Source organism: Condylura cristata, unplaced genomic scaffold, assembly GCF_000260355.1.
Source record: "Condylura cristata isolate star-nosed mole 26May11 unplaced genomic scaffold, ConCri1.0 scaffold00042, whole genome shotgun sequence".
Lineage (NCBI taxonomy): Eukaryota > Metazoa > Chordata > Mammalia > Eulipotyphla > Talpidae > Condylura > Condylura cristata.
Window position 1 is genome coordinate 4,438,319 of NW_004567143.1, and position 10,063 is coordinate 4,448,381.

Genomic DNA, 10,063 nt, shown 5'->3' on the forward strand with positions numbered 1-10,063 from the left:
GTGGGGGGGCGGTCTGCTTAGGCACATTAGCATCTGGGAGCTCAATGGAAAACAGACTCAAAACCAGCCCGCCTCAGCCCCAACATGGGCCTGGTCCGTGGGGGGGGGGGGCTGTCAGCCTTGACCTCACATGGGCCTGGTCCCCCGGGGGGCCCTGTCAGCCTTGACCTCACATGGGCCTGGTCCCCTCGGGGGGGGGCACCCTGTCAGCCTTGACCTCACGCTCTGCCTCTGAGAACCCCAGCTCCCAGCCTGAGGAGCAGGGCCGCCCCCTGCTCCCCGAGTTCCCCCACGGTGGCCCCACAGGTCTCCCCTCCCCAGTAGGAGCGCCCACAGAGGGCCACTGCTGGGCCTCACTAGGCCCAAGGGGCAGGCTCTGTGGAGGGAGGTGTGCCCAGCTTGTGCGGTGGAGGGTCCCCAGAGAGCACGCCCACACCCCGAGCCCTCCGGCACCGAGAAGGGCCCTGCAGTGGGCTGCCCAGCCTCTCCCCACTTCACGGTGGGGAGCCTGAGGCTGGTGAGGTCCCACAGGGCGGGGCCCGCAGGGCGGAGATGGCCCTGCCCTCCTCCAGATTCTTTTTCTGTACTTCTGGGCGCCACCTCCGCCGTCCCCTCCCAGTCACTGCTGGTCTCCCTTAAATACCTGGGGTCCTGTGGGGGCAGGGCTCCACAGTGACAGGAGGCGAGGGCACGGGGTCACAGACAGGGCACTGCCCCACAGGGCAGGAGCAGGCAGGCAGAGGAGACAGCTGGCCCTCAAGCCCGGGGCGTTTATGCCCCCCCCAGGCCGGCCTCGGGCAGCGCTCTCAGGCCCTCCCGGTCACTTTCTCCTCTTTGCCAGCTTGCTGTCCTCAGTGTCCTGGTCACTGCTGAGTTTCAGCCTCTTCTTGCCCAGAGGGGTCTTGAAGTACCAGTCCTGGGGCGGGGGCGGCCAAGAGCGGTCTGGCCGGGCCCTGCCTCCGCCGCTCACGCTTCCCGGCTTAGTCCTTCCCGGCAGCCTTTCTCCAGGGGCCCGGCTGGAGTTGGGGTTCCCCCTGCTCACTCCTGGCAGCCCATAGCCATCCGGCCACCCGAGGGGCGGGGGTGCAGCTGCTAACTGCCGCGGTCCTTGTGGGGGGCCCTGCCCACGGCTGAGCCGTGCCTCCCCTCCCTCCTCGTTCCCTCCCGGCTGGACTCTGGTGGGGCGAGGGGACCTCTGCCTGGTGCTGGCACCCCCAGGCCTCACCTTCAGGGACTCCTCCTCCTCCCTGTACACCGGCTCCTGCTTGACCAGGTGGCCCAGGAACTCGGAGGCCGCCAGGGGCTGCCTGCCCAGGAGCAGCAGCCTGCGGTCCGTCAGCACCCCCTGGATGGCCTGGTGAATGTGCCCGGGCGTGTAGCCGTCCGTCACCTTGGCCAGGGAGCTGATGTCCAGGCTCTTGGTCACCTGGACTTTGTGGGCCTCTAACATCTGCTTCCAGAGCACTGCGGGCACAGGACATTGCGGGCAGGGAGAGGCCATGGGTCCCCTCGCTGCATCAGCTGAGCCTTGTGCTTCTAGGGAGAAGATGCTCCCCGGAGGGGCTCCCCTCACCCCCGTCAGGAGCCGCCACCCCACTTAACATGAGGAGTGAGAATCGGGGCGACCACAGAGCCAGCCAGGACCCGCGTCCACAACACCCAGCCGCGGCGCGGGGGCTCCCAGCAGCAGGGAGAGGGGGCGGGGAGCTGTGGGGCGACCCCACCCCTCCTCCGGCCTGTGCCCGCATGGCCGAGCCTCACCGTAGCGAGAGGCGTAGTCAGGCCGCGGCATGAAGAGGATGCGCTCGTAGGTCCGGCACAGCGCCTTCATGTCGGCCAGCTGCGGCTGCCTGCTGGTCCCTATCAGCATCACGCGGTCGCCCGGGGCCAGCTGCCGCATGGCCCTGGTGAGGTCCTTCTTGATGCGTTTCGGGTCCATCTGCGTTGGGGGAGGGAACACTGGGACTGACACGTGTGTCTCAGGTCTTCCGCGCACACGCCTCGCTCACCCGCGCTGCAGCCCTGGGGCCCTGGGCGGCCAGTCCTGCTTTAAGGAGGAGGCGAAAAGGCGGGAAGAAGACGGGTGGGCAGTCCAAGGGCCAGTGCGAGCGGCCAGGAAGGCCGGGCAGGCCGCACTCCCTACCTCCTTCTCTTCTTTGGGGACCTTCTTGTAGAAATTCTTCTCGGCGTTGTCGATCCAGATCACAGAGGGCTGGAGGAGCCGAGCCACCTGTCAGGTGGGGTGGGAGTCTGGCGTCAGACCGCGGCCACCTCCCCGTCTGGCGCAGCCCAGGGCCAGGCTGCCTCAGCATCTGCGCCTTGGGGCTCCTTTGGGAGAGGAGGGCAGCGGGAGGGGAGGGGGGGCAGCCTCCTCTCCGCCGTGGAAGGAAAGGGGGCGCCAGGCCTCGGTCCACCAGCCCCGAGCAGGGGTGGGGACGCCCGTGTCCTAAGCCACGCTCCGCGCCAGCCCAGCACCCCGCCCTGCCCGAGCAGCGCCCACCACGTCACACCTTGAAGACCATGTGCACCAGCATCTGCACCCCGGCCTTGCCCGGGAATTTGTCCTGCAGGTTGCTGGGCGACAGGTCGAACAGGTTGGCACCGGTTTCTGTGCACACAGCCTTCACCAGCATCTTCTTCCCCATGCCCGAAGGGCCCACCAGGAGGATGGAGCGGATGAGGGGAGCCATGGCATGGATATCTGGGGAGCCTGAGGGAAGCAGGCCACAGGCAGGGCTGGCCCATGGGGGCCGGGGGCGAGACGGGGTGTGAGGTGAGCCCGAGGCCGAAGGTCTGGGCAGCCCCCCAGCCGCACCCCCAAAGAGGCAGCCCACGCCTAAGGGCAGTGGGGCGCCAGGCCGGGGCCCCTCCCCCGCCGGTGGCCTTGGTTGCCGCTCCTGGATCACAGGTGGGTGGACTTAAAGGATGAGTGAGCGGCCAGCGTGCGTGTGTGTGGAGGGCAGGGGAAGGGGCAGACTGTGGATGTCACTTGGGCCTGAGCCAGAGGCTCACCCTAGGGGTGACCTCCAGCAGGGTCTGGGCGGTGGCGCTGGGGACCAGGGGCCAGGCCGCACACGCCCGCCTTGGCCACCCGACCCTGTAGCCAGGCTCCCCGAGAACACCCGCCCGTGCCGCCCCTCCCGGGCCTCTCACCAAGCCGAAGGACCCCATACAAGGCCACGTTCTGTCGTATGTCAAACAGGGACGGCATCGGCAGCTTGTTTGCCAGGTTCAGCGTGGTCCCGAGGTAGAGGCAGTCACCTGGCAGGACAGGTGGCCACCTGGTGCGTGGGCCCCACCCCCAGCCCAGGGCAGGCCAGGAGAAGGTTCCCTGCAGGGGGTGATGGAGGCTACAGGGAAGGCAGTGAGGGGGTGGGGGAGAGTTGGGGCTGGAGGTTGGGGGAGGGCGGAGGGGGCGGGGTGGGGCCCAGCGCTCACCAATGTAGCTGCTCAAGGGCACCCTCTCGCTCTTCTTCAGAAAGCCCTGGATGACCAGCTCCTCAAACAGAGATTCCACGGACCTGGCAGCAGAGGCCCCGGGGAGGCGAGACAGGGGCCAGAATGCCAAGGTCACCCCAAGGCCAGAATAGAGGGTGTGGTCCCAGCCCCGCGGGGGCAGGGCTGCTCTGTGGGTGGGCTCCCCACTCCCTGAGCGGGTCTCTGACAAGCCCCGTTGGTCATCTGCCCTCGGTCATCTGCCGTCCATACGACTAACCGCCCTTCTCCCAGAAGCCACGTTTACGGGGTCCCACCTACGGGGGGCTGGTGATGAGATCACCACATCTGCACTGGTGGCCTGCTGTGCCAGAGAGGTGCCAGAGAGGGAGCCCCGTAAAGCCCCAGGCGGGAGGTCTGGGGCAGTGCTGGAGGCTGGGGGCGGGGTGGGGGGTCTGGAACAGTCTCATTAGGGCAAAGCCTGGAGGCAGGAGGGCGGGAGGTGACTCGCTCAGCTCCTTGCATCAAGTCAGAGCACCTCAGGCTTTCCTGGCCCCCCTGGCTCCCCTGGCCCTCTGTGGGCTGAGGAGGGCAGGCCCGTGGGGAATAGGGACCGGACTCAAAGAGGTTCAGTGGCTTTCCCAGGCTCACACAGCAACTGACTGACCCAGAAGTCAGATCTGGCCTGGGCTGAGGTGCTCGTCCCACCTCCGGGGGCGGAGTCTGCTACCTGTTTAAGGTCAGATCTTTATCCTTCTTCTTCTTCCCAGTTTTCTTCCCGGTCTTGTTCTGGTTGGAAACAAGCACGTGGGCCACTGGCCACTGTTTTCTGTTTGTTGTTTTTTAAGATTTAATTTTATTTATTTATGCATGGAAGAGCTGGGGTGTAGACCAGAGATGCGGGGGTGGGAGGACTCCCCAGAGACAAAGTGGGGAGCAGAGTGCGGAGGTGGAGCCACTGAAATCCACTGCTGCGGGGAGCACCCTGGGGTCACTCCGGGCCGGGGGGCTGGGGTCAGCCCGGTGGCTGAGGCCTACCCCTGCCCCAGGGAGGCCCCGCCTGCCCTGCTCACGCTGCATGGCTCTGCCTCCCGCCCAGCCCAGCCCTCATCTTGCCTTGGGGTCCTTCAAGGGTCTCCCCTCCTCCTTGTCCACGACCAGACGCAGGTTCCTCAGCTCTTGTCTCATCAACTCATCCACCTGGGGCATAACAGGGAGTGAGGGGGGCCAGGCGCTAGGGAGGCCACGGAAGTGCAGCAGGGGAGCCCTGCGGCAGCACAGACGGCCACTGGCCTCCCTGCATCTGGGGCGCCCGGGTCTGTGCCCCAGCCTGCCGCTGCACACGCCTGGCCCGTGCGGCCTGCTGCCAGCCGGCCTTGGCGTCGGGGAACCAGGCCGGCCGGCTGCGTCGGGGCCAGCCGCAGGTCTGCTCTTCAAAGCCTGGGGGCTTGAGCCGCGCCTGACCGCTCAGCCCCGGAACCGGCCAGGGGCCAGTCTGGGCCCTTCTGCGGTCGTGGGGTCACGTGACCTGCTCTTCCAGGGTACGGGCACAGGGCGGGCCCTGTACAGTTTGGCGAGGGTGAGGGTGAATGTGACTCCAGCTCAGAGCCCTGCTCATGCCCTCCTATTTGGGGAGAGTGGGAGGGAGGCCGAGAATGGGGGGACGAAGTCGGGGTGAAGACTTAGAGGACGGCAGCATAGAGCAGGCTGGGAGGACGGGTGGACGGGCGAGGGGGGAGGAGGGCTGAGGGCAGAGAGCCCAAAGCAGCGGCAGGCAGAGGAGAGTGGGGGGCTGGGGCTCACCTGTATCCGGATCTCCTGCTCCACTTCCTTCCTCTTCTCCAGCCGGAGGATCTCAGCATCGAAGTTCTGACTGGGGTGTATGTTCTCAAGCCGGTTCTTCCACAGATCTGACAGCGGAGAGACGGGCAGACAGACGGTGCGAGCCCCGGTGTGTGTGTGGTCACACACACACCGTCTGGGCTCAGACGCGGACCGTCCAGCCTGGGTGTGTCGGTCTCCCCGCCTGGCTGTGCGCCTCTGTCTGTCTGGCCCCTTTCTCTCGACTCTACACACACCAGGAACCCGCCCCCGGCCGGAGGCCCCCTCGCCCCTGCTGCTGACCACAGCCAGAGGCCTCAGGACGCGCCCAACCCAAGCCCTTAGTCCACGGCGTGGGCCAGGGGTTCGTGCCCCGGTCCCCACCCCCAGCATTCTCTCCTCCAGTCCACCCCACACCCGCTCAGATCATGCAGGCGTCCATGCGCCCAGGAGCAGGTCACCCAGGTCTTGGCCAGCCCCCTCTTACTCAGGTACTCCTGGTGCCCAGCGCTGATGACGGGGACAAATCTGGACGGCAGCACTTTCAGCACCGTGTCTGCTTCCTGGAACACCAGCGGCCTTCACCGTGGCCCCAGCTCGGCCCGCCACAGCCAGCCGGCTCAGGGCTCCCGGCTTCACCCCGCCCCCGCCCCGGCCCTGGGTCCAGCAGCCACCTTACCCCCCACCGGGTCTTCTCCTTCTTCTTCTTCCCTTTTTTCTCCTTCTCTTGCCCTGTGTTTTTCTCTTGGGTCTTTTTCTTGACATCCTGGACCTGCCCCTCCAGTTCCATCTTCACCTGTAACCAAGACGGAGAGGGGGCTAGGCTGGGAGCAAGGGACCCCAGGGTCTGAGGCTGGGGTGACCGATCAAAGCTGGAGCCGGAGCAGCGAGCTCACTGCAGTGCGGAAGGAAGGGCTGCCGGGGCAGCACGTAGCTCTCCGGGCCCCTGGGGCAGGGGCCACGGTGGTCTCGGAGGACATTTCCTTCCCAGGCCCAGGCGGTCTCCTCCAGCACGGGAGACCCCTCCCCAGGCCTTGTTGTAAGTCACCTGCCGCTGCCCCCGCCCGTGGGGGCTCAGGCTCTGCCCCCAACATGCCCACCAGTCTCCTGCTCCCGCCTCTGGCACCTGTTCTGGCGTCTTGTCTGCAAAGATCACGTGGGATCCACCTATCGACTCTTGTGGATAATCCGGGAATCGGCCCGTGAGGTCACTGCGCGGACAGAAGATGGTGGGGCGAGTGGGTGGACGCCCAGATGGACGCCCACAGGGAAGTGGGTGGAGGGGTGGGCGGACAGGTCCAGTGGCAGAGGGGGGGACGGAGAGCACAGGACACTCGCGGTCCTCTTCCCATCTCGTCCCGGCCTGTTCTCTCCCATTCCGAAGAATGGGAAGCCGTGCAGGAGACGGTGGGTGGCGAGCCGCCGGGGTTCAAGCCAAGTGTGTTAGCTGTGCACGGGGCTGTGGCTGGCTGGAGAACTGGTCCACACCCCGCGAGGACACAAGAGGGGCGGGGGACACTGGGCAGGGGGAAGGGGGGGCACTGACTGGCACTCGATGAACCACTGTCGGACTTGCTCCTTCATCCGCTCCTTCATGTCGGGCCCCTCCGTCTCCCGGAGCGAGTTGTAGGCCTTGGTGATGGCCGTCTGGAACTCCTGCTCCTTCTCCACCTGCCGGAGCCGCCGCACATCCTCCCCGAAGTCGGCCTTGAACATGATGTCCGTGTGCTCCTGGCTGGCCGAGGGGAGCTGGGAGAGGAGGCGGCGCGTCGAGCGGCGGGACGGCGGCCGCCCCACACCTGCCCCCGCGCCGCGCCCACGCCCCGCGCGATCGATCGCCCGCCAAGCCTGCAGCAGGCGAAATTGTGTGCGCGCGAAACTCGGCTGTGTAAATTACTCTGATAATGAGTTTGCCTGATGCACCCGGGCTGGCGCCCCCTGCCCCTCCCTCGGCCCCCCCCTGCGCCTCCGGCCCGCACCCCCACCCCGCCCGGCGGCCGCGTTGGCAGCCGCTCCGGAGCCACTTTCCCGCCTCATTGGCTCCCAAATGTATTTTAAATATCACTCTGCGCAGAGACAATTACTGAAAACGCTGAGCTCACACTGCCGACGGGCCCGGGCGGCCAGGCTCATTCCTCACCCTCCCAGCGCCCAGCCCCGCCCCCCAGGGCCCTGGCTCCCTCTGCCTAGTGCTGCCAGGGGCGCTGCAGACCCCACCCCCAGCGGGGCGCCCGCCTGCCCCCTCCTGGGGCCCCAGCCCCTGGGGTGGCCATCCCGCCAGAGTCCCCAACCACTCTGGCCCGGCCCCTGTCCCCCCAGAGCCTAAAATCCAGGCCGTGCCCACTGCAGAGTCCTCTCTCCCGCCCCATGATCAAGATCCCTGACCCGGGCCGCAGTGGAGACTGGCTGAGAGAGAACCACCCCGGGGGAGCAGAGAAGAGAAGAGGCCAGTGACCACACCCCAGGAAGCTGGGGTACCCCGAGCAACTGCACTGTTGTGAGGGGACAGTCCCAAGCCCAATTCACGACCCGTGGTCCTCCCAGAGGTGACACGGCCCGGGGACACCTTGGGTCCTTTCTCCTCTTTCTCAACCAAACCCTGAAAGACCCTTCACTGGGGTTGCACCTCAGCTCACCCCTTTCCGCTCAAGCCCGCGCAGCCTGAGTGGAGGGCAGCGCAGCAAGGAGGGGCCCTGCAGGGCTGCAGTCTGGGGGAGGCTTACGCGGGCGAAGAAGAGGCCCGAACCCTGCCTGGCCGGCCTGCGCCCCAGGCCGGGGTGGGGGCTCACCATGCCGATCAGCTCCATCTCCGTCTGCCGGTCGTGCTGGGTGTGTTTCCGCTGCATGTAACCTTTCCACAGCTGGGGGGTACGGGGTCCCGTCCACACCGCAGCTCGGGGCTGTGGCTGTGGCCGAGCCCTCCAGAGGAGCAGCTCTCTGCCCGGGGCGGGGGCGGGGGGAGGACGGGGTGCTGGCAGGCATCTCCCGGAGGGCAGCTCCCTGAGAGCTTCCCGGCCTGGGCTAGCAGCGTCATGGGGAGGGACAGAGAGACCAGGGCCACACTTAGGGGGCGGACAGCCAGGCCGAGAGGCGCCGAACAGCTGTCCAGAGCAGGGGGAGGCGAAACCGCCAGGACAGTAGATGGCGGGGGGGCACCTGCCGGCAGGGCGGGGTTCTCTGCGGTCAGGCAGGACAGCGTGTAGCCGTCGCTCCCTTGTTAAGCAGAGGGTGACCCCAGACGGCACAGACCTGGAGCACACCTGGGTCACTTCAGTTATCAAGTGCAATCCGTCGTTTTCCCTCTGCCCTCAGCTGCCCCTACGACTCTGGACATACTGTAAGGACTCAGCGTTTACACTGGAATTAAGCCCCGCTGAGAGTATCTGGAATGATGGTCTCCACTACCCTGCTACCTTCCTCTGGGTCTTTCTGCCTGCCTTCTGATGACCCTTCTGTTTCTAGGGCTTTGATGGGGTTGCACGGCAGGTGCTGGGGGATAGATGGTAGAATAAGGAAACAAGTGAGATACATGCTCCCGGGCCAGCGGAGGTGCCTTGTGGTGGGGCCAGCGAGCACAGGCACCCGCAGCTCTGAGACTGCCTGCTGACCCGGGTGGGCTTCCTGGAGGCGGTGACAGTCCCGCACCGCGCTGGGGCGAGGGGGGGTTACCTTCTGTATGATGACAGCGGCGCCGTCCTGGCTGAACTTGAAGCGCCCCTCCTCCAGAATCCTCCGGTCCCGCTCCTCGTCTTTGCGGATCTCCCGCATGAAGGCGGCACGGAGTCGACCTTGCCGGGCTCGTTCTGTCTTTTGCAGTATGATTATGGCCTCAGTCCGGGACATCCCTGGGTAGCTCTGGCCGGAGGCGGGACAAGGGGGCAGGAGGAGATGAGGGAGGCTGCGCCCGGGGCGTGCGCCTCCTGGGGTGTGCCCACCCTAGTCCTGGCCTTCTGTCTTGGAGCGAGGGGTGCAGGAGCAGCATTGAAGGCCGCCAGGGCACACCCAAAGCACTGCGAGGGGCCTGTGGCCGGGTCTCTGCCTCCCGCAGGGCGGCTTCTCTCTTCTGGAGGAGGGGCCGGGCCCTCCCCACGTACCTCTTGGGAGGGCTCAGGTTCCATTCTGGACAGGATCTCTGCCAGCATCAGCCCTCGCTCCTTCAGAATTTTGGGCTGCTCCAGCAGGAAATATTTGGGAATTGGAACCTCCAGGTCTGCCTTGGGGGTGACGTGGGGGAGGAAGGTCAGCAGCCAGGACAGCCCCGCCGGCTCCACCACTGCCATTTCCGCTCCTCACACACCCAGCTCCGCTTCCCTGCATCGTAGCACCCCAGGACGGGGCATAAGTGATCTGGGGCGCAGGCCCGCCCCGGATCGCTTCTCTTGCTCCCCCACGTGCAGAGGTGAATCTGGAGGACCTGGTCGGGAAAGGGCCGTGGCCCAGGCCTGGCGTGCCGCAGGGTCAACGGGAAGCTCCTAAGATCCAGGCTCCCTGCCAGGGCTGGGCAGCGAGGCGCACTGGCCGCGCCTGGAGGCTCCCGCTGCGTTTTGTCCCGGAGCCCACAGCAGAGTCTGATGCAGCTGGTGCAGGACCCCGGGCAACCGGGCGGCTGCTGAAGTTCCCGATCCTACTTCAGGGTGCAACCGAGTGGCCGCGGCCCGCCAGCGCAGAGGCAGTCTCAGTGGGTGTGGCTGCGCGCGGGCTCTTGCATTCCTCACAAGTTCCCGAGTGACGCTGATGCTGCCGGTGCGGGGGCCGCTGCCAGGACCCGTCTCCCATGGGCTCTCCCTACCAGCCTCCCTGTGGTCCA

General features: G+C 66.6%; 1 protein-coding gene across 1 annotated transcript in view; it reads right to left on the reverse strand.

The window, feature by feature from the left end:
- Positions 1-820: 820 nt before the first annotated feature.
- Positions 821-10,063, reverse strand: part of IQCA1L (IQ motif containing with AAA domain 1 like) — a 10,418-nt gene continuing 1,175 nt past the window's right edge. The window contains exons 3-19 of the mRNA XM_012733865.1: positions 9,351-9,481; positions 8,926-9,111; positions 8,046-8,117; positions 6,803-7,005; positions 6,383-6,467; positions 5,936-6,052; positions 5,744-5,819; positions 5,239-5,345; positions 4,552-4,635; positions 4,166-4,224; positions 3,439-3,521; positions 3,154-3,261; positions 2,511-2,710; positions 2,144-2,230; positions 1,762-1,939; positions 1,226-1,464; positions 821-916 (exon numbers count right to left, since the gene is read on the reverse strand). Coding sequence (XP_012589319.1) covers positions 821-916; positions 1,226-1,464; positions 1,762-1,939; positions 2,144-2,230; positions 2,511-2,710; positions 3,154-3,261; positions 3,439-3,521; positions 4,166-4,224; positions 4,552-4,635; positions 5,239-5,345; positions 5,744-5,819; positions 5,936-6,052; positions 6,383-6,467; positions 6,803-7,005; positions 8,046-8,117; positions 8,926-9,111; positions 9,351-9,481 — 2,111 coding nt within the window. The remainder of the gene's footprint in view (positions 917-1,225; positions 1,465-1,761; positions 1,940-2,143; positions 2,231-2,510; positions 2,711-3,153; positions 3,262-3,438; positions 3,522-4,165; positions 4,225-4,551; positions 4,636-5,238; positions 5,346-5,743; positions 5,820-5,935; positions 6,053-6,382; positions 6,468-6,802; positions 7,006-8,045; positions 8,118-8,925; positions 9,112-9,350; positions 9,482-10,063) is intronic.